Source organism: Castor canadensis, chromosome 16, assembly GCF_047511655.1.
Source record: "Castor canadensis chromosome 16, mCasCan1.hap1v2, whole genome shotgun sequence".
NCBI classification, from domain to species: Eukaryota; Metazoa; Chordata; class Mammalia; order Rodentia; family Castoridae; genus Castor; species Castor canadensis.
In genome coordinates, this window is record NC_133401.1 from 40,473,893 (window position 1) to 40,497,800 (window position 23,908).

A 23,908-nucleotide genomic window follows, 5' to 3' on the forward strand; every position below is an offset into this window, starting at 1 on the left:
AATAGCTAATGGATTATTCCTTGTCTCTCAGTTATAAATAATCAGAGAATGACATACTCCCCACACCTTTTGAAAAAAAAAAGCCCTAGTTGCATATGAAATTATTTTTATCTTTCAAACAAAAATGTTGGCTTTGGAGTATAATTAACTACTCTTTAGTATCTGGCATCAAAATTAGTTGTGTTTCCAATGTCGGTGTGTAATCATTGATGTGCTTATCAGGGGTGTCTTTCATCCATTTTCAAACCATTTTTCTCAGATTTGGAGTATTTGAAGTAGAAAGTTTCTTTATCCTGATGCTGCTACTTTTCTTCCCAGGCCTTGCTGAGTCTAGAGAAGGAAATCAAATGTACTAAGAACTAAAGAAGTGCTCTGTTGTTGGTATTTTATGTGCATGATGTTTAATCCCATCTCAGCCTTGTGACAATTTTATTTTTGTTTTACAAATTAAGAAACAGGTTAGAAGGGGTAAATTTAATTTTTTCAAGGTCAGGAAAGGAACACGAATATAGTCAGACAGATCTAAATTCAAATTTCAGCCCCAGACCTATCTAATTTCATGACTCTACAAATTACTCAGCTTCTCTGAGTTCTGGCATCAGAGTGGTCCACTGGAACTTCCTGTGATAACAGAACCATCCTATCCTGCTCTATCCAGCGTGGGAGCTAGGGACCACATGTGCTCTGGAAATCTTAAAATGTGGCTGGTGCAACTGAGGAACTGGCTTTTGCATTGTATTTCATTTTAGTATATGTAGCTAATGGCTACCACTTTGATCAGTGCAAGTTCAAGTAGAATTCTCTTAGACTCAGACAAGAGAAGTCCTTACCTCAAAAGCACCTTGTACTTTAGAGACCCTGTACAGCTGTCCTCTGGCCTTAGCCCTCCCCGTGGGGTTAGGAGTCCACATGCCAACCTGGCCTATGCAACTTCCCTAGGTCTACACCATGCTCTGGGTATCTGAAACTATGCCCAGAAATTTCTGACCAACAGCCAAGTCCACTTCCAGGGCTGAGTCTGTGGCCTACTTTCATACAGGGTGATCTGAATGTGTGGCACGCGTGCGTGCACACACACACACACACACACACACACACACTTAGTACAGGAAGTGGTCATTTGGGGGAATGTAAACAGAATGTAGACGTGTAGGCTGGTGTATCCACATGGAAGCTTACAAGGCCCTTTAGAAGGACCAGATGGGAGACAGATGTGGAGAATGAAGAAAGGAGAGCTCAGATCAGGTTCCAACTCTCTGCAACACACCAACTGCCAGGGTCCCCCAAGAGCCTCCCATTACAACCCCTTTGCCCAAGTTTTGGAGGTGAGTATACAATAACTGCTACCTACCATTTGCAACTGAAAAACATGGTTACACCATCTAATGCAACCCAGCTCCCAGAACAGAAGATTCTTGCTACCAAAATTACTGAGCCTCGTATCTCCTAGGTTTCAGAAATCCTTTGTTTTTTCCTGTTTACAAGCCTCCCTCCCCAGCCTCCCGACAATGTCCTCTGGAGGATGGGTACCCAGATCCAGAAAATGGCTCCCTGTTCCCCACGGTGCAATCATGATGAGGAGGTCATTCCAGCCTGAGTTTTCCATCTTTTCTTGCATCTTACCTTCTACCATGTTCTGTCCACTTGACCTTGTACATGCATCTGAGATCCGTCCTTTCAAGGGAAGATGTACGTTCAATCTTTGGCTCTGCCATACTGGTGACTGTTACTGCTGTATCAAAGAATAACAAGAGGATACTATTGTTGCTATATACCTGTAATCCAAGGTCCATGATGGCTTCTTTTTAGGACAGAGGATATCTTCTTAGATAGTACTATGGTTCTAGCTTGGAAATTTTGTAAATTCTAATTTCCACACATATTCCTAGTGAAAGTTTATTGAATTTTACTTTAATTAAAGACTCTTACCTAAGTTGCAATCTACTTTAGTAGATTTTTCCCTACAAAATTCAAGGGCACAGATGATTTCAAATACATGGAAATCAAGAAAGCCAAGCATGGTGGTATTTGTCTCTAATTCCAGCACTTGGGAGGCTGAGGAAGGCAAATTGCAAGTTTGAGTCCAGACAAGGACAAAATTGCCTGGTGTGTGTCTAAATAGGTATTCTGTTGACTAACTAATGCCCTCATCTTGGCAAGTATTTTGCCCTTATGTACTGATGAACTCCTCAAACCCCTGTTTGAATGCCCTGTATGAACTCTACCTTCATACATGAACACACATCTGCTGAGGTATAGCTTTTTTAGAAGACCACTCTTACAACACTCTCCATGCCTTATTGGAAGTTATTCATTCACTTGCACCAAACAGTGAGCTCTTGGCAGGCAAGAGGTGTGAGAGTAATGGAGGAAAGAACACAGTTCCACAGTCAGTTAAACAGTACTTAAAACATGAATTCCTCTGTCAGTCCTCTTATCAGCTCACAAGGACCAGAAGCGTGGGGAAGAAAAGGAGGAAAATAACCATCAGAAGGAATTGATGGCTCCCACCTTACATATTATATAGGCAGCATCCAAAGACAAAAGAAGGAAGGACTAGGAGGCACTGAAGTAGCCAGGAGGCCCAGGACTAGCTTGTGGCTCCTGTGGTCACATGTGAGCTAGTGACTAGGAACACAAGAAACAGAGCCCAGAGCCAAGTATGACAAGAGTGATGAGGATGAGGCCAAGTGCCAAGACTTTGTTTTTAAACACTGTGTGAACACCCACTCTGTCCTTAAACTTGGACTGAATGCGAAGAGTCAGAATGAGTCAGACATGGGCCTCAAGCTGATCTAGCATGTTAGACATACAAAGGCAGCAATTGTAGTGGAGCATATCCAGTTTTGTGAAGGCAGAAGGGACAAAGTATTGTGGGAACCCGGAAGTGGAACTTGTTGACTGTGTAAACACAAAGATCAGTGCTCCAAACCCATGGGAAGCTGCTGCATGGGCCCAGTCCCAGCACACCTAATCTCTTTCCCTCACAGGGCTCTGGGTGGCCTCTAAGAGGCTGTGTTCTAAGGAAGGGCTGAATTTAAAAACTTGACAGAGCATACCAGGAATTATCCATCCCAAGGGGATGAGCACAGGGGAGGACGATGGTGACATGAAGTTCATTGGATGGAGACAAGGAAAGCAAGTAAAAGCATGAAGCCTCTAGCAGAAGGAAATCTTGCAGTGAGTCAGAAACAGCACTGGCAGGAACAAGCGTCTTCCCCAGCAAGCCCAGTTCCAAATGAGCAGATCCCCTGTGTTTCTAAAAATGTGCCCAGTGTTTCTCAGTCTTGGAACTCTCAGGGATTGTTTTAAGTATTGATGCTTGGGGGCTTCCCCCAGAACATCTGAATTAATTGGCCTGGGCATCAGGATTTTAAGGAGTTCCCCAGGTGACCCTAATGCAGTCAAGACTGAAAATCACTGATCTAAAGAGAGATAATACCAAACTGTTCTCAGGAAGAAAATAAGGGAGGGAGGAAGGGAGTAGGAAAGGAGGGAGGGAAGGAAGTGCTTAGAGGCAGGGCTGGAAGTGATATAATCAAGTGGAGGTGTCCAGAGCTCCTTCCAACACTGCAGGGTGGGCACAGGCTGTATCCCTGTGAGAAGGCAAAAGATGCCCTCCTCACCTGGAACCTCAAAAAACAATTTTTACCAGCTATCTCTGTCCTGAGACAGGACGCATTCCAGAGCTCCAATTGGCACCTTTCCAGTTAGTAAAGACAGTAATGACATTAGAGTAAGGCAAAAGGCTCCTTATTTTATCTATCAGTAATGTTCAATGGTGGACCACATATATGATGGTGATCCCGTAAGATTATTATAGACCTGAAAAATTCCTATTGCCTAGTGACACTGTAGCCACTGAAACATCATAGTACATGCTACTCATGTGTTTGTGATGATTCTATTTTAAATAAACTTACACACAACTTGCTATTGTAAAGTGCACTAGCAGTCACATAAAAGCAGAGCACATACAATAAGTACAGTCCATAATACTTGATAACGAGCAACTGCTATTGGTTTATATATTTACTATGCTGCACTTTTAATCCTTATTTGAGAGTGCAGTCCTACTTATAAAAATAATTTACTGTAAACAGTACATGGTAATACATTGGCAACAGCCTCATAATCTCATGCTTACTGTGTTTCTTGATTGAATCAAGAGTTAACTGAGTGAAGAAGGGAAGATGGCAGATTAGCAACATCTAGCATTTTCCTGCATCTCCATGAATCTGAAATAAATCATCAAGTGTATGTCTGCAGGAGAGGTGGGTGAGGTACAGAGGAAAGTTAGAGCAATAGTAAACAATAGACAGAGACCAGGTGAAATACAGAAATATTGAGCTTTGGATTTATAAGAGAAACAACAGACTGTAACATAGAACACTAAGCAAAATGGGAGGAAGAAAGGAGCGTTCCTCCACCCCACACTCCTAGCTTGCTTTCTGGTGCCATGGAGAAGAGTCATCTTAGGAGGGGTCTCAAAGTCAAATCTCTCAACCAGGAAGAGCAGAACACCCAGCATTTTTATATCTCCAAACCCCGAAGTTCTCCCTACCACCCTGAGAATCAACATGGGCCCAGGAAACTGGTTACAACTTGAACTCAGATTCACAGACACAGATTTACTTGCATGGGAGGTGCAAGCCATGCTCAAGATAGAAGCTGTGGTTGTAAACATCATGGAGCTGCAGCCTAAACTCTCGTAAGAGGAGACAGACCTGCTGTGTGTGAATATGAGCAGGAGTGCTAGGACAGAGAAAGACATGGCAACAGCACACAGATCACTCAGAGCTACCCCCCTGCCCCAGCCAGCATGGACTGCTTTGGCCTGACTGCTTTGAAGCTCCCAGAAGGCTAGGGAGATTTAGTGAATGGAAAAGCAGCTGCTGCTTGAGAATTTCTCACACTAAAACCACACAGGTAAAAGGCCTCTGTGTAAAGAAGTATCCAATGGGACATGCTCACACGCAGCTGGTGTAAGCAGTTTGAGGGTGACTCCTGTACTCACTGCATTAGCCGTCATGCATACAAAAAAAAAAATTATACCAACAGAAATTCAACCCAGCAGAGAAAGCGGGATGAGTTTCAGCCTACAAACAGTCCTTTCTAGTGTAACTTGTTTGGGTTTCCGAGAGAAAAAAGGATGCCCCACACACAAAGTAAACTGCAAAAGTCAATCTTTTTCGCTCATCAACAAAGAAGAAATTTTGGCTGGCTTTGTTTTGTTTCCCTGTACTTACTTCATTGTGTTCTCCCTCGCTATTCTTTCTTAAACCGACATCCCATATACTTTTCCTCTCTTTCCTATCTTGCTTCTTCTCTTTACTATCCTTTCCCCATGCTCCTTTCTTTTAATTAAAATTAAGTATAATTAATATACTTAATTAAGATTAAGTATAATTTTAATATCTTTAGCATTTATATTTTTTAAATTTCTAATTAATCCTCTGAGTATCCTAGGTCCTTACTTTTCTAACCTTATTAGGAGTGTTGTTGAGGTTTCTAATTGTTTTTTTACTATATTTAAATATCTGGTTTATTTTTGAATTTTTTAAAGGGGCATCTGCTGGCTCTCCTCTGAGAGGTAGTGGGAAACACATCTCCAAGAGAAAGATGCCCACAAAGAAGACCCCTATTTAACAAACTGAAAGAAATATATAGGTCAGCTGATGCACAGATCAAAATGTAGAAACACAAGAAATATGAAAAGGCAAGGCAATATGACTCCTCCAAAAGCTCAGGACCTCCTTAAAAACTGAGCCTAAAGACCCTAAAATGACTGAAAGCTGGGTGCCAGTGGCTCACACTTGTAATCCTAGCTACTCAAGAGCAGAGATCAAGACGATCACAGTTCAAAGCCAGCCTGGGCAAATAGTTCTTAAGACCCTATCTCAAAAAAAAAATTACAAAAAAAAGGGCTGGTGGAGTGACTCAAAGTGTAGGCCCTGAGTTCAAGCCTCAGTACCAAAAATTTTTAAAAAAACCCTAAAATGGCTGAGATGTCAGAAATCTAGTTAAAAAAATGATCAATGACCTCAAAGAGGATTCCAATAACAAAAACAGATGAAGTGCAAAATCAGTTTAACACCTGGATGAGTAAGTAAGCAAGGAAGTTGAGATTCTGAAATAATGGAAATATTAAAAATTAAAAACTCAAATAAACAAAATTAAAAATGTATTGTAAAGCATCACCAATAGACAAGATGAGGCAGAAAAAAGGGGGGGGGGAGAAGACAGAAAAAATAAGAAAGGTTTGAGGAAATATTATATTTATAAGAAATAAAGAAAAAACAAACAAGCATGAACACAACTTTCAAGAACTCTGGAATATTACTAAAACACCAAACCTAAGAATCCAGGAAGTAGAAGAAGGAGCTGAGGTACAAATTAAAGGCATAGAAAACTAATTCAATAGTGTTATAGCAGAAAATTTCTCAACTCTAGGGAAAGGCATGGACACTTAAGTACAAGAGGTATTTACAGTCCCTAGTAGACATGATCAGAAAAAACCACTCCATGTCACATTAAAGTTAAAATGCCAAACTACAGAACAAAGAAAGAATATTGAAAGCTGCAAGAGAAAAGCACCAACTTACTTACAAAGGCAAACTTCTCAGAATTACATCAGACCTCTTAGCAAAACCCTAAAATCCAGGAAAGTATAGAATGATATATTTCAATCCCTGAGAGTAAATAACCATCTGAGATCACTATATGCAGCAAAATTATCCTTTAAAATTAATGAAGAAATAAAGACTTTGAAGATAATCACTGACTTACAGAGAATATTTAAAGGATTCTTATACACAGATTAGACAATCATAAATACAAGTGCTCAAGAAAGTATAAATTTCATGAGAGGAATAGATGAATAAATGATAATTAGGAAAGAATAAAAGTTCAATTCAGTGAACCAACGAACTCTTAAAATAAATAAGGGAGAAAGAAAGAAATAAACAGTACTCAATCAACCAGGAAAAAAAACCCAACAAACAAAATTACAGTAATCAACAAAGGCCTACAAGTAATAACCCTAAATATAAACAGTCTTAACTCTATAATTAAAAGACACAGACTGCCTGTTTTGATTAGAAAAACAAACTATTCATTGTAAGCAAGAAAAGAACCTCACTGGCAAAGATACACACTGAAAATGAAAGGATGAAAAATGATATTGCAAGCAAGTGAAATCCCAAAACAAGCAGGGGTAGCTATATTCATATCTGACAAAGTAGACTTCAAGCCAAAATTAGTCAGAAGAGCTAAATAAGTTCACTAAATATTAATAAGGAAACAATCTATCAAGAAAATATGATAATTATATATGTATGCATCAAACATTGGTGCATCCAATTTCATTAAACAAATACAACTGGACATAAAGGGACAGACAGGACCAGATATAATAGTAAGGGTGAGTTTAATACCCTACTCTCATCAATAGACAGATCATCCCAACAAATGAATCAAGAAAGAAACATCATAGTTAAGCATCAAAGATCAAATGTATTCAACAGACATCTACAGAATATTTCATCCAACAGCTGCAGAACACACATTCTTCTCAGCATCCCACAAAACTTTACCCAAAATAGATCACATTTTAGGCGATAAGTCTTAATGAATGCAAAAAATTAAAACGATTTCTTGTATCTTATGAGATCATAATGAAAAAAATTCAAAATAAGCAGCAAGAGAAACTACACAAACACATTGGGATGAAACAATAAACTTTTGAATTGTCTGTGGGTCACTGGGTAAATCAAGGAGTAAATTTAAAAATTCCTAGGATGAAGCAGAAATGAAATGAACATACAACTTACCAGAAACTTTGAGATACAGCAAAGGTGGGTCTAAGCTTATTGCTATGAGTGCCTACATTAAAAGAGTCTGAGATATCTCAAATAAATAACCTAATGATGTACTTTCAAGGTCTGAGAAAAAATAGGAATATGCCAAACCAAAAATTAGCACATGTAAAGAAATAATAAAAATTGGGGCAGAAATGCATGAAATGGAGACAAAAAAGAGCAACACAATGAATCACTGAAACAATGAAATTGTTCTTCAAAAAGATAAGCAGGGTTAATAAACACTTAGCCAGATTAGACAAAGAAAAAACAGAAAATGCAAATTAATAAAATCAGAGGTGAAAGGGAATATTAAAGCATAAATACTGGTGAAATCCAGAGAATCATTAGGAAATATTTTGAATACTTATATTCCAATAAGTAATGAATACCTTGAAGAAATGGATAAATTTCTAGATACAAATAGCCTACCAAATTTGAATTAAGAGAATATAAGCAACCTAAACATTGGAACAGTAACAGAGTCTCTGTACAAAGAAAAACCCAGAAAATGATGGCCTCACTGTTGAATTCTGCCATACTTTTCAAGAACAACTAACACTGATACTATTCAAACTATTCCATAAAATAAATAGGAAATGAATGCTACCAAACTCATTCTGTGAAGTCACTATTATCTTGATACTAAAGCTAGATAGGGATAAAATAGAAAAAGAAAACTATAACCCTGTGTCCCAATGAACATAGATGTAAGAATCTTCAACAAAATACTTACAAATTTAACTCAACAATACATTGAAAAGATCATATGCCATAGTAAAGTTGGTTTCATTCCAGGCAAGCAAGGATCATTCAACATATGCAAACCAGTAAATGTAACACAGCATATAAATAGAATCAGGCACAAAATCACATGATCATCTCAACCGATACAAAGTGTATGACAAAATTCAACATCTCTTCATGATAAAATCCCTGAACAAACTAGGAATAGAAGGGACATAACTCAACATAATAAAGGCTGTGAATGACAAACTTATAGACAACATTGTGCTAAGGGGGAAAACTGAAACCACTTCCTCTAAACTCAGGAATGAAATAAGGATGGCTACTCACTCCACTTTTACTCATTATAGTACTAGAATTCCTATCCAGAGCAATAAGGCAAGAGAAAGAAATAAAATGCATACAATAGGGAAGTGAGAAGTCAAGTTATCCTTATTTGAAGATGATACGATTCTATACCAGAAAACTCTTAGATCTGATAAACACTTTGGCAGTATAGCATAACACAAAAACAACATCTGAGAATCAGTAGTTTTTCTGTACACCAATAATGAACAAAATGAGAAAGAATTCAGGGAAACAATTCACAATAGCCTAAAGATAATAAAGTACCTAGGAATAGACCTAGCCAAGAAGGTGAGAGACCTCCACAAAGGAAAGTGTAAGATGCTGGAGAATGAAATTGAAATTGAAGAAGGAAAGACTTCATGTTCACAAACCAGCACAATCAGTTTTGTGAAAACGGCTAGCTTACTAAAAATGATCTATAAATTCAATGCAATCCCATCAGAAGTCCAATTAATTCTTCACAGAAATAGAAAGAAAAAATCCTAAAATTTATATGGAAGCACAAAAGACCACAAACAGCCAAAGTAATTCTGAGTGAAAAGACCAATGCTGAAGGTATCACAATACTGGTTTCACATTATACCTCAGAGCCTCAGTAACAAAATCAGCATGGTACTTGCACAAAAACAGACATAGGCCAATGGGACATAATAGAGGACCCAGAAATTAACTCACAAAGCTATAGCCATCTGATTCTTGACAAAGGAGCCAAAAACATGTGTTGGAGAAGATACTTTTTAACAAATGACACCAAGAAAACTAGATATTCACACGTAGAAAACTAAAATTCGATCCCTATTTCTTACCCAGTGCCAAAATCAATTCAATATGGATCAAAGACCTTAACGTATACCTGAAATTTCAATACTACTATAGGAAAACATAAGGGACACATTTCTAGATCTAGTCATATGTGATGACTTTCTGAATAGCACTCCAACAGCTCAGGAAATAATATCAAGAATTTATATTGGGATTGGATCAAATTTAAAAGCTTCTATACAATCAAAGGAAACAATTATCAGAGTGAAGAGACAGCCTACACCTGCACACCCATGTACATTCCAATACTATTCCCAGTAGCCAAGTGAAATAATCAACCCATATGCCCACCAATGAATGACTGATGATGAATGGATTAAGATGTGATGTGATATTTATACACATGGGAGAATTATTCAGCCCTAAAGAATGAGATTATGTCATTTGCAGGAAAATGGATGGAACTAGAGACCATCATGTTGAGTGATACAAGCCAGACTCAGATAAATATCACATTTTCTCTCATATGTAGAACCTAGTTTTTTTTTAAAGACATGAAAACAAAAGGAGGACTATTGGGTGGAGAGAGGACCAGCAAGAAGGGTGAAGTGGATAAGATAGGGTGATGGGGCAGTGAAGATGATAGCAGTGTGTTGTATACATGCATGAAAATGTCACAATGAAACTCATTACTTTGTATAATTAAAATGTGTTAATTTTTAAAAAGTGATTGACCTTGACCATCTAGATTTAAGTTAGTTCACACTGATGTTTGCACAACGGTTTACAAAAACTGCCTAATTTGATGTTTCTTAGAACACATCCCTGTTATTAAGCAATGTGTGGCTGTACTTGACCTCCCCTGGCATATATCTAGTTGGTTATGACACCAACTAGCAGTATCTGAACAGACAATGGAAAGTGCCCCAACACCACTGAATATCCTATATTCAACAGCTATAGGATATAGGGTATAGCAATACCCTATATGTTACTTTACTTTTTAATATTACCATACAGCACACTGGTCTTTTTCTTCTAGTATACAGGTCTAGGAATTTAACCTATGTATACATTTGTGTAAACCTCACCACAATTGGGGTAAAGAAAAGTTCCATCACCCCAGAAAAATTCCTGCCCACCATCCTTTAGAGTCATAACCTTAGTCCCCAGAAACCACTTCTCTGTTTTCCATTGTTACAGTTTGTCATTTTGAAATGTCACCTAAATGGACTCACAGTGTGTGACCTGCTGAAGGTAAATCCGTTCATGGAAGCGTGATGCCTTTGAGATAGATCAAGTGTCCTGTGTGCCCCCACGCCTTGGTTGGTGCCCCAACCAGTCAACTAGACTGGTTGACTAGTGTTTCATTGTGTGGAAGGGCCTCTTCTTCCCTGACCATTTGCCCGTTGGAAGACACTCATGCTGCTTCCAGCATCTGGCAACCATGATGACAGCAGCCATTAGCGTTCTCGTACAGGGTTTTGTGTGAGCGTAGGCGTTCATGTCTGTAATATAAACAACCAGGAAAGAGACTGTTGCTGAACATGGGCCTATTTTAATTTAGGGCTCACTTTCTAAAGAGTACAAGGTTTATCAGAGAAGAATGCTATCAGAGAAGAAACATCAGAGTATTTTGTATGTCATGGAATAATGCCCTTCTATCTTTTACGATCTATATGAGAGGTAATTCTTTAGGTTATAAGGGACAGAAGTATTTAACTTTAGCAAAGAGAAGAGTATTAACAGGAAATAGGTGCCATCCATGGAGCCTCAAGACAGGGATGTAGGAGCCTCAGAAAGAGCTAGAACAGGGCTGGGGAGGCTGCCAGGAATCTTCTTGAATCTCTTTCTCCAGTTTCTCACTAACTTCATTTTTCTTTCCTGGTAAATTCATTCTCTTTGCTCCTTGGTCCTTGGACTATTCAGAAAATTCCACCTAGAGTCAGATGCCAGTGTCTCTCACCTATAATCATAGCTACTTGGAAGGCTGAAATCAAGAGGATAACAATTTGAGGCCAGCCTGGGCAAACAGTTTGCAAGACCCCATCTTAACCAATAGCTGGCTGCTGTGGTGGGAGCCCATTATCCCAAGCTACTCAGGAGGCTGAGATCTGAAAGACTGCAGTTCCAGGCAAGCCTGAGTGAAAAAAGTTCATGAGACCCCATCTTAAAGGAAAAAAACTAGATGTGGTGGTACATGTCTGTAATCCCAGTGATTATGGGAACATGAAATAGGAGGATTGCAATCCAGGCCAGCCTGGGAAAAAAAGAAAGACTCTGTCTCCATAAAAATCAGAACAAAAACAGCTGGAGGTATGGCTTAAGTGGTAGAGCACCTACCTAGAAAGCTCAACGCCCTGAGTTCAAATCCCAGTATTGTCAGGAATAAAAAAGAAAAAGAAAATTCCACTTAGAGTTCCAAGCACAAATATAATTGGCCTAGATATTTAGGAAGACTGACTCCCCAGCAATGCAACTCCCATATTGGTAAACAGGACCTCTAGCCCTCTAGCTGGTGCATTCATGCTCAATCAGTATGGCCAGAATGACAAACCCACATGGAATGCACATGGCTGCTGGTGACCCCTCCCGTATAACTACGATGGCCCTATGGGTTGGACTGCTCTTCTGGAGGAGAAATTGTTGAGGAGGGATGCTCTTTATCACCTTCCCAGGTCAAAGGGGCTTCTACTGGCCTCCTCATAGATCCTCCATAGGAAAGAGAATCAACCAATCTTGACCACTACTACAGTTTGAATCTTAAAAGCCCCCTGCCCATAACCCATGTGTTAAAGGGCTAGCCACCAGCCTGTGGCACTGATGGGAGGTGATAGAATTTTTAGGAGGTGCAGCTTACCAGAAGGAAGTCAGGTCATTGGGATGTGCTCTTGAAGAGGGTATTAGTGATAGGTAGCAGGTAGATATAAGCAGTGGCCACAAGAGGAAAACAGGAAAAAAATCATTATAATTCAACTTCCCAACTCCACTTATTGCCGTCTTAAAATCAGTTAGCCAGAGCCCAGGGACTATCACAGGATTCTTTGAAGTTAACCACTACTCTAAAGCTTAATTCACTCTTTACCCAAGAGTAATCTACACCCTAGACATCAAGACCTAAAAGGTAGGTAAAGCAAAGTTCAGGAATTTCAAACAGAAATTCTCTACCAATCAGAGCAGGGTCTAGTAGATTACTCAAAGTCTCTCTTAACAAGACAATGACCCAAATCCAGAAACTCACCCCAGGGGCCAAAACGACCCCTCCCTGTTTTAACAGCCATGTCACCACCCAGACTCATGACCTTTGACCATATGTGTTCTCCCAGCAATCCAGTGTAAGCCAAGGAGATGAGGGGGCCACCATTTTGAGATTTTGCTTCCATTTGCTGTGTGCGGAACAGGAAATGTCTCTCTTTCTTTCTCCCCCTCCGTGCCTCCCACCTCCCTGTTGTTGTCACTCTAGAGACAACCTGCTTTCCGTCTGTTGAAAGTGTATTCTCATCCTAATAAACTTTACTGTTACTTTTACTGAACTTTTGCATCTTGCTTGAATTTCCCTGCCAGACATAAGAACTGAGGTAATTTGCAAGGCCATTTTTAGGACCCCAGCCCCTTCCTGTCTCTCTTTGGTTCTTGGCTGACCTTTAGGGAGCAGCTTTGCAGCACAAGGCACTCCCTACCACGAAGTACTGCTTCACAGCAGACCCAAAAGCAGCGAAGCTCGAGACCTCAGAAACCGTGAGCCAAAATAAGCCTTCTCCTCCTTTTAAGTTGTCTATCTTGGGTATTTGTCAGAACAGCCAGAGTATGAAGTGAAACTGGCCTCCTTTTGCTCCTGCTAACTAGATCTAAAAAATTTCCTCTTTGCTCCCTTGGGATCCATTCCTTAGGTAAAGTCATCCAGCCTCTTCTCTCTTCCTCCCACCCAGCCTCTACAGAGTGGGGTTAGGAGAAGTGAGCCTCCTATAGGGGCTGGATATGTCTCATTCTTGCCAGACTCCTAAGAGCATTCAGTCCCTTTACAGATTTGGTAGGGGAAGATGGTTTGAAGAAATTATCAGGAAACTGTTAAGATTCTTGCCCAGGTATTAACAAAATGGTGCAGTGATTCCAATTTTGCTCTTGAACTAAGTGTAAAGTGTCCTTAGATACTCTCTAAAGGGTAGAGGGCAATGGGCAGAACTGCATTTGAGGCACTCCTGGCTCCTTCATAATTAAATACCAGTAATATCTTACCATCATGTCCCAGAAAATGACTACCCCACAAACTACCCCATAAAACAACTAAGACTACATCACAACTGAACCAATAGTTCTTTAAGTATTAATTATTCAGAGATACATCGAAGAATTGATAACCAGATTCAGTAGAGCTCTGAATCCCAGTCTATTAACCATTCCTCAATCCTTTCATTAATTCTCCAGATATCACACAATCAGGTCAAAAGCCTTTATCCTGGCCTCCCAAGCAGCCATGTAAGACATAGATTTGCCTTCTAGGTAAAAATGAATCCTTTTTGAAAGGAGAACTATAGGCCAATCTCCTTAATGAACATTGATGCAAAAATCCTCAACAAAATAATGGCAAATCGAATTCAACAACACATCAAAAAGATTATTCACCACAACCAAGTAGGCTTCATCCCAGGGATGCAGGGGTGGTTCAACATACGAAAATCAATAAACGTAATAAACCACATTAACAGAAGCAAAGACAAAAACCACTTGATCATCTCAATAGATGCAGAAAAAGCCTTTGATAAGATCCAACACCATTTCATGATAAAAGCTCTAAGAAAATAAGGAATAGAAGGAAAGTACCTCAACATTATAAAAGCTATATATGACAAACCTACAGCCAGCATTATACTTAACAGAGAAAAACTAAAACCATTCTCTCTAAAATCAGGAACCAGACAAGGATGCCCACTATCTCCACTCCTATTCAACATAGTACTGGAATTCCTAGCCAGAGCAATTAGGCAAGAAGAAGGAATAAAAGGAATACAAATAGGTAAAGAAACTGTCAAAATATCCCTATTTGCAGACGACATGATCCTATACCTTAAAGACCCAAAAAACTCTACTCAGAAGCTTCTAGACATCATCAATAGCTATAGCAAGGTAGCAGGATATAAAATCAACATAGAAAAATCATTAGCACTTCTATACACTAATAATGAGCAAACTGAAGAAGAATGTATGAAAACAATTCCATTTACAATAGCCTCAAAAAAAATCAAATACCTAGGTGTAAACCTAACAAAAGATGTGAAAGACCTCTACAAGGAAAACTATACACTTCTGAAGAAAGAGATTGAGGAAGACTATAGAAAGTGGAGAGATATCCCATGCTCATGGATTGGTAGAATCAACATAGTAAAAATGTCGATACTCCCAAAAGTAATCTACATGTTTAATGCAATTCCCATCAAAATTCCAATGACATTCATTAAACAGATTGAAAAATCTACCGTTAAATTTATATGGAAACACAATGAAAGGAATATGAGGTTTCAGCGGGCCCCAACCCCCTTGTTGGAGAAACCAGTACCAAACACCCCGTGTAGATAAGATATAGAATGTGAGGAATGCGAGATGTGAGGTACGAGCAAGATGTGAGGTACGAGCAAGATGTGAGGTACGAGCAAGATGTGCGGTACGTGCAAGATGTGAGGTACGTGCAAGATGTGAAGTACGTGCAGGATGTGCTCTGCCTGCTTGTCTAATGTTGATAACGAAAATATGCACGCCACTGCAGTCTATATAAGATTTCCCCTTAAGAGGCTCAGGGTCTTGCTTTCCTAACCGGTCCTGCGTGTCCGTGTGGGAGCTCGACCCTGGCTAGCCAGCCCAATAAACTCTGCTTTGTTGATTGCATTCACGCCTGGGTCTCTGTCTCTCGGGGAAATTGGAATCCAGGTCCTAACATTTGGAGGCCCCAGCGAGATTCCATTTTCATTTTCTCGAGAGACAGAACTTGCCTGTGAGAAAGCAGGGGCAATCCCAAGTCCTAGGCATTGGGAGGGGATCCCAGACCCTCATTTGGAGGAACTTGAGTGTTCCATTTGGGCCACGGCGGGGATTCGGCCAATCCCCAGGAAGATTCATTCTGGGAATCTCGCAAGGAGGACCACAGGGTCCTATTGGGAGAGGTTTTCCTCTCATTTGGGCTCGAGCATTTTAGGAACCCTGGCGCCAGGTGAAGAACTAATTGAGCTAGTCGACCGACCACCCGTTAAGTGGACGCCTTTCGGCCTGATATCCCAGTTGGACGGTGAGGAGGTTGAATGGGGTGCGCACCAGTGTGAGAGAAGGACCAGTCCGAGCGAGTGCTGGAGAGTGTTATGTGTGTGTGGAATTATTGTTACCTTTACCCTTTTTGTTCTATCTCTCTTGGTGTTTGAGTCTCCTTCCACAATGGGACAGGGACAAACAACCCCAAAGTCTCTGATCCTTTCTCACTTTTCAGAAGTTAAAGAAAGGGCCTTAAGTGCGGGTCTGGTCATCAAGAAAGGTAAGTTCGACACCTTTTGTTCTGCAGAGTGGCCCACTTATGGAGTCGGGTGGCCCATTCAAGGTTCCCTCTCCCTAGACCTGATCACTAAGGTTAAAGCAGTCATTTTTCAGCCAGACAATCGAGGCCATCCAGACCAAGTTCCTTACATTTTGGTTTGGGAGGATCTGGTGAGGAGCCCTCCCCCTTGGTTAACAGTTTTTCTGACCCACCCCTCCAGTTCGGCCCCCGGGGCTAAAACCCCAGTCACGCCCACCTTGGTCATAAAGGAGGAGGAAAAACTTCCTCTTCCCACCTTGACCGGTCCTCAAATTAGGGCATCTCCTTTACCATCTCCGGTCTTACCAGAGAGTTCCCCCCTTTACCCATCCCTCGCAGGGGCAGAGGAAGATCGGCCGCCTCCATACGTGACTCCCCCTGGCCAAGCCAGTGCCCCGGAGGAGGAAATTTCCTCATCCTCCTCAACAGGACTGGCAGCTGGAGGAGGAATGGGTCGAAGACTTCGCCCCCGAGGGATCCGGGAAAGGGAGGGGGAAGACGGGCCCTCCTCATCAACACATGGGGAGGAAACTGTCCCTACACTTCCAGTCCGGATGGTAGGCCAAGGGGGACCGGGAGGGGGGCAACAGTTTCAGTACTGGCCCTTCTCCTCCAGTGATCTATATAACTGGAAGACGCAGAACCCGCCCTTTTCTGAAGACCCCAAGTGTCTCATAGATCTCTTGGAATCCATCATGCATACACACCGCCCCACTTGGGATGACTGTCATCAGCTGCTCAATACTCTTTTTACGATGGAGGAACGAGAGCGCATCCTCAACGAAGCGAGGAAGAACGTCTTGGGGGATAATGGGAGACCCACAACTCTCCAACCGGCCATAGACGAGGCTTTTCCCCTACGCCGCCCTGATTGGGATTTCGGGACCGCAGAAGGTAGGGAGCGTCTTCGGATCTACCGCCAGACTCTTATGGCCGGTCTCCGAGCGGCCGCTAGAAGGCCCACCAATTTTGCAAAAGTGAAAGCAGTCATTCAAGGGGAAAACGAAAGCCCAGCCGGTTTCTTAGAGCGCCTCTATGAGGCATACCGTCAGTACACCCCTATTGACCCTGAGGCGGACCTCCACTGGTCTGCTGTGGTACTCTCATTCATTAATCAGGCAGCCCCAGACATTAGGAGAAAACTCAATAAACAGGAAAACTTAGGGGAGATGACTATAAGGGAAATGCTACAGGTAGCAGAAAAGGTCTTTACCGCTAGGGAAACTCCAGAAGAAAGGGAGGAAAGACAGAGAAAGGAAGACAGGGAAGCCCAGGAGAAATTGAGAAAGGAGAACCGGGAGTTCCAGGCTAAGGAAAACCGAAAGCAACAGAGAGAAATGGCTCGTATTTTCCTAGCGGGTGTCCGGGACCAACCCAGGGGAGGGGGCCACGCCAGGACCCCGGATAAGGAACACTGCTTTTACTGTAAGGAAACGGGGCATTGGAAGAGAGAATGTCCTAAGTTAAAGGGAAGAAGAGGGTTTGGAAGGAGACCAGGGGAAAACAGGGAAAGGGAACGAGCAGTAGAGCAGGCCAGAGTCTTCCTAGCCAGAGAAGAGGACTGAAGGAGACGGGGCTTGGACCCCCTCCCCGAGTCCTGGGTAACAATACATGTGGAGGGGAAGCCGATGGGGTTCATGGTGGATACCGGTGCCCAATATTCGGTTTTAAACAAGGCACATGGACCTTTAAATAAGGCACGAACAAGTGTTGTTCAGGGGGCCACCGGTACGCATTTATGTACATGGACTACCAAAAGAAAGGTGAACTTAGGAAAACACCAGGTCACACACTCCTTCCTGGTTGTCCCTGAGAGCCCCGCTCCCCTGCTCAGACGGGACCTACTCACCAAAATAGGGGCCCATATCCATTTTGAACCGGACGGAATAATTGTGACTGATCGAGAAGGGAGCCCGATTCATGTCTTGTCCCTATCATTGGCTGACGAGCATCGTCTGTTCGAGAGTCAACAGGAACCAGGAGGGGACATGACTCATTGGGTAAAAAGATTTCCCACGGCCTGGGCGGAGACTGCGGGAACTGGCCTCGCCAAACACCTCCCGCCCGTAGTTATACAATTGAAGGCTTCTGCTCTCCCCATGATATTGAAACAATATCCTATGCCTGGGGAGGCCCGAAGAGGCATAGCCCCTCATATCCACAGGCTAATAAAGGAAGGAGTACTGCGGCCTTGTCAGTCTGCCTGGAATACTCCTCTGCTCCCCGTCCGAAAGCCGGGAAGCGGGGACTATAGGCCTGTGCAAGACCTACGAAAGGTAAACGAGCGGACGGAGGACATTCATCCCACCGTTCCGAATCCCTATACCTTGCTCAGCCACCTACCCCCCTCCCGAGTATGGTATACAACCCTTGATTTGAAAGATGCTTTCTTCAGCATTCCATTGTCAGAAATTAGTCAGCCGCTATTTGCTTTTGAATGGCAAGAAGATGGGGGGCAATCCGGACAGCTCACTTGGACCAGACTGCCGCAAGGATTTAAAAACTCTCCCACCCTGTTTAATGAGGCCCTGAGCCAGGACCTGGAATCTTTTTGTCGGAGTCACCCACAAGTCACTCTATTACAGTATGTTGATGACTTACTATTAGCGGCAGAAACCCGAGAGGAGTGCATCAAGGCTACTGAACACCTGCTAACGGAATTAGGTGAGCTGGGGTATCGGGCAAGTGCCAAGAAAACTCACATCTGTAAAAGGTCAGTGACATATTTGGGTTATCGGATTGCAGATGGAGCAAGATGGCTGACTGATGCCATGAAACAGACTATTCTAGCTATCCCATCCCCGACCTCCACTAGGGGAGTGAGAGAATTCCTGGGCTCCGCGGGGTTCTGTAGACTCTGGATTCCAGGATTTGCGGAAATAGCCAGACCCCTATATGAGGCCACCAAAGAAACTCCGGATTGGAGTTGGGGAGAGAGAGAACAACAGGCTTTTGTTCAGCTAAAAGACGCTCTTTTGCAGGCCCCTGCCTTAGCCTTGCCAGATCCTACAAGACCATTCACTCTGTTTGTAGATGAGAAAAAGGGGGTAGCCAAAGGAGTCTTGACCCAACAGCTAGGTCCCTGGAAGAGACCAGTGGCATACTTTTCCAAGAAATTAGACGCAGTAGCATCAGGATGGCCCCCCTGCCTCCGCATCATAGCGGCCATTGCCATTCTGGTGAGAGAAGCAGATAAACTAACCTTTGGACAGGCCCTCTGGGTAACAGCCCCTCACCCGGTGGAGGGAATCCTTAAACAACCCCCTGGGAAATGGATGACGAATGCCAGGCTCACTCACTACCAGGGGCTCTTGTTGGATTCCCCTCGGATCACATTCACAGATCCTGTAATCCTGAACCCTGCCACCTTGTTGCCTAACCCGGAACTGCGGACACCTGTCCATAACTGCAAGGAATTCCTCTCTGAAGTTACACAGGTATGGGCTGACCTAAAGAATACCCCCCTGTCCGACTGCAAATTAAACTGGTACACGGATGGAAGCAGTTTTTTCCAAGATGGAGCCCGAAGGGCAGGGGCAGCTGTAGTCGACCAAGAAGGAAATACGGTATGGAGTAGCGCCCTCCCACCCGGAACATCAGCCCAAAAAGCGGAATTAATTGCCTTGACAGAGGCCCTGGAGAGGGCAAAAGGAAAGCAAGTCAATATCTACACTGATAGCCGCTATGCTTTCGGTACCATCCATGTTCACGGGGCCATCTATCGCGAAAGAGGATTCCGCACAGCAGAAGGAAAACATCTAAAGAACCTAGCTGAAGTCCAGCGTCTACTAATGGCAGTGGAAAAACCGAAGGCAGTGGCAGTGATGTATGTCCCAGGCCACCAGTCTGCCAAGACGCCGGAAGCTGTCGGTAACAACAGAGCAGATCAAGAAGCAAAGAGAGTAGCAATGGAGAGTCCTCTCATGGAGACAGGGCAACCTTCCACAGTTGCGGCGATAGACGTGCCGGTCCCAGAGCTCCCTCCGCTACCCCCCCGACCAGAATACTCCACAGAGGATTTCACTTGGATGAGAGCCCACTCCCCCTTTAGAGAAGGGGAAGACGGATGGAAAAGCGACTTGGAAGGCAAGTTAATTCTGCCTGAAAAACTCGGACGATTCCTGTTGGCTAACTTACATAAGTCCACTCATTTGGGGCAGAGAAAATTACTAGACTTGTTGACATCTGCGCAGCTCCGATTTCCGAACCAGACCATAGTAGTCCGCAAAATTGTGGAAGATTGTGCCAGCTGCACAGTCATGAAACCGGGACGAAGGGAGGGGCACCATACAGGTACTCGGGAACGGGGGAGGGCTCCGGGAAGAAATTGGGAAGTAGATTTTACTGAGGTAAAACCGGGAAAGTTTGGGTACAAATATTTGCTGGTATTCATAGATACCTTTTCAGGCTGGGTGGAGGCATTTCCTACAAAAAAGGAGACGAGTCAAGTAGTGGCAAAGGCTTTGCTGGAGGAAATCATACCCAGATATGGGGTGCCCCAGGCAATTGGGTCAGATAACGGTCCGGCTTTTGTTAGTAAAGTCCTGCAGGGACTAGCCCAGGCTATGGGGGCCAATTGGAAGCTACATTGTGAATATAACCCCCAGAGTTCAGGGCAAGTAGAAAGGATGAATAGGACACTAAAGGAGACTTTAGCCAAATTGGCCCTGGAGACTGGCGGTGATTGGGTGACGCTCCTTCCCTTAGCCATTTTCCGAGTCCGGAACTCCCTCTATGTCCATGGGCTAACTCCCTTTGAGATCCTGTATGGGGCTCCACCCCCCATCATTCAGAGGACCTTAAGCCCAGAACTAGGTGATCTGGCCCCAAATTACCTGACCATGTTGCAAGCTTTAGCTAAAGTGCAACAACGGATTTGGCCTTTAATTCAAGCATACCACGCTGTTAAGAGGGACCCGGCTCCGGAACATGGCATAGTCCCGGGTGACATGGTATGGGTTAAAAGGCATCAGTCCAAAACCCTAGAGCCTAGATGGAAAGGACCTTATGTTGTACTGTTTACTACCCCTACCGCTCTTAAGGTTGACGGCATCGGACCTTGGATCCATTACTCCCAAGTGCGTCGAGCCAATCATCAGAAACACGAAGAGGCCAGAGAGTGGACTGTACGGCGGCACCCAGACAACCCACTGAAGCTGAAGCTCTTGCGGCCCCAAAAACATGCAGAGTCTTCAGGAACCAACACAATAAACTGGATGATCTCCCTGATCTTGCTCACTGCCCAGAGCGGGAGCCTTGCGGAAACCAACCCTCACCAGCCTTATAAACAAACCTGGATACTTACCGATGGGGAGACACACACCACCCTCAACGAGACCACTCACATCTCCCCATTGGGAACTTGGTGGCCAGAACTACAATTCTGCTTCAAAGACATCAATCCTGCCTACAAGGCCGCCGCCCCGGACATAGCTCGACGCTGGGGTTTTTATGCCTGCCCAGGGCACCAAAAGAACAAAGACTGTGGGGGGATACAATACTCCTTCTGTAAGTCATGGGCATGCGTCACATCTAACGATGGTGACTCGAAATGGGCAGTATCAAAGCCAGACCTGCTCACATTTGCATTTGTAAATGAGGCACCAAGGATAACACCCTGGAGAGGCAGCGGGGGGGGGGGGGTGGCGATTTTCATGGGGGGCACAGGTTTTGGGGGCCAAAGCCTTCCGAGTTCCAACCGGGGTTGCTGGCCCACAGATCTAGATAGAATCAAGGTCACTTTCACTGAAGCTGGCAAAATGGACACCCCTGGGTGGATACAAGGAAAGGTATGGGGACTTGTGTTTTATACAACTGGATATCCTGGTTCAACCATAGTAGTCAGATTAAAAGTTGAGCCCACAGGGCCGCCATCCACAGCGTTAGGCCCTAATAGGGTACTTAGGCCACCCTATGTAAAGCCACCTCCCCGACCTTCCACAACTCACCACCTTTCCTTTACCACAGCTCTGGTTAGTGTAACAACTCCAAGACCATTAGAAACCCGCCCTTCCAGGGGAAACCCAAAACCCAGTCTCAGGACCGGGTCTAAAGACCCCCTCTGGGACATGGTGGATGCTGCATTCCTGACGTTAAACCACACCAACCCTAGCATGACTACCTCCTGCTGGCTGTGCTACAATGTGAGGCCCCCATTCTATGAGGCAATAGGGCTAAATATCACTTATGATAACTCAACCAGTGACAACCCCACCCAATGTGCCTCTGGGGAAACCGTAAAAGAGGTCTAACCATACGACAGGTAAGTGGCCAAGGAACCTGCTTAGGGAAGGTGCCAAGGGATAGACAAGGTTTATGTACTGTTGTTACAAAAGGAAACAACAACTGGGGCAGCACTATTAAATGGATAGTTCCAAAGGGCGAGGGATGGTGGCTATGCTCACGGTCCGGGCTCACCCCTTGCCTATCAACTAAGGTGTTTAACAGCTCCAAAGAATTTTGTGTCATGGTGGCTGTGCTGCCCCGCATCCTCTATCATTCAGAGGAGAGTCTATATTCATACTGGAATACAAAAATGGTTGAAGGAAAAAGAAAAAAACGAGAGCCTATTTCTACTTTAACCATTGCTACCCTGCTTAGCTTAGGAGTGGCTGGGGCAGGGACCGGCATAGCCTCCCTGGCCACTCAACATAAAGGGATGTCTTCGCTGCGCGCAGCCATAGACGAAGATATAGAAAGAATAGAAACCTCCATTAGCCACCTGGAAATATCCCTCACTTCTCTGTCCGAGGTAGTACTTCAAAACCGACGAGGTCTGGATTTGCTGTTCCTCCAAAAGGGGGGACTATGTGTTTCTCTAGGAGAAGAATGTTGTTTTTACGCTGACCATACCGGAGTTGTTCGTGACTCCATGTCTAAACTTCGAAAGAGTCTGGAACAAAGAAAACGAGAAAGAGAGGCCGGGGAAAGCTGGTTCGAGTCTTGGTTTAACCAGTCCCCATGGTTGGCTACCCTTTTATCTGCATTAGCAGGGCCAATAATAATCATCCTATTGCTTGTTACCATAGGACCCTGGATTCTAAACCGACTTATGACTTTTGTCAAAAGTCGAATTAATACTATCCAACTTCTGGTCCTCCACCAACAATATCAGGCTCTTCATCCTCTTGAGAATGATTCCTCAATTTAGGCCGTAAGAAAGGGGGGAATGAAAGGAATACGAGGTTTCAGCGGGCCCCAACCCCCTTGTTGGAGAAACCAGTACCAAACACCCCGTGTAGATAAGATATAGAATGTGAGGAATGCAAGATGTGAGGTACGAGCAAGATGTGAGGTACGAGCAAGATGTGAGGTACGAGCAAGATGTGCGGTACGTGCAAGATGTGAGGTACGTGCAAGATGTGAAGTACGTGCAGGATGTGCTCTGCCTGCTTGTCTAATGTTGATAACGAAAATATGCACGCCACTGCAGTCTATATAAGATTTCCCCTTAAGAGGCTCAGGGTCTTGCTTTCCTAACCGGTCCTGCGTGTCCGTGTGGGAGCTCGACCCTGGCTAGCCAGCCCAATAAACTCTGCTTTGTTGATTGCATTCACGCCTGGGTCTCTGTCTCTCGAGGAAATTGGAATCCGGGTCCTAACAACAAGAGGCCATGAATAGTCAAGGCAATATTCAG

General features: G+C 43.5%; 1 protein-coding gene across 1 annotated transcript in view; it reads right to left on the minus strand.

Moving 5' to 3' along the window:
* Drd1 (dopamine receptor D1) overlaps window positions 1-23,908 on the minus strand; it is a 208,703-nt gene that overhangs the window by 104,410 nt on the left and 80,385 nt on the right. Inside the window, exon 3 of the mRNA XM_074058659.1 lies at window positions 1,624-1,732. Coding sequence (XP_073914760.1) covers window positions 1,624-1,732 — 109 coding nt within the window. The remainder of the gene's footprint in view (window positions 1-1,623; window positions 1,733-23,908) is intronic.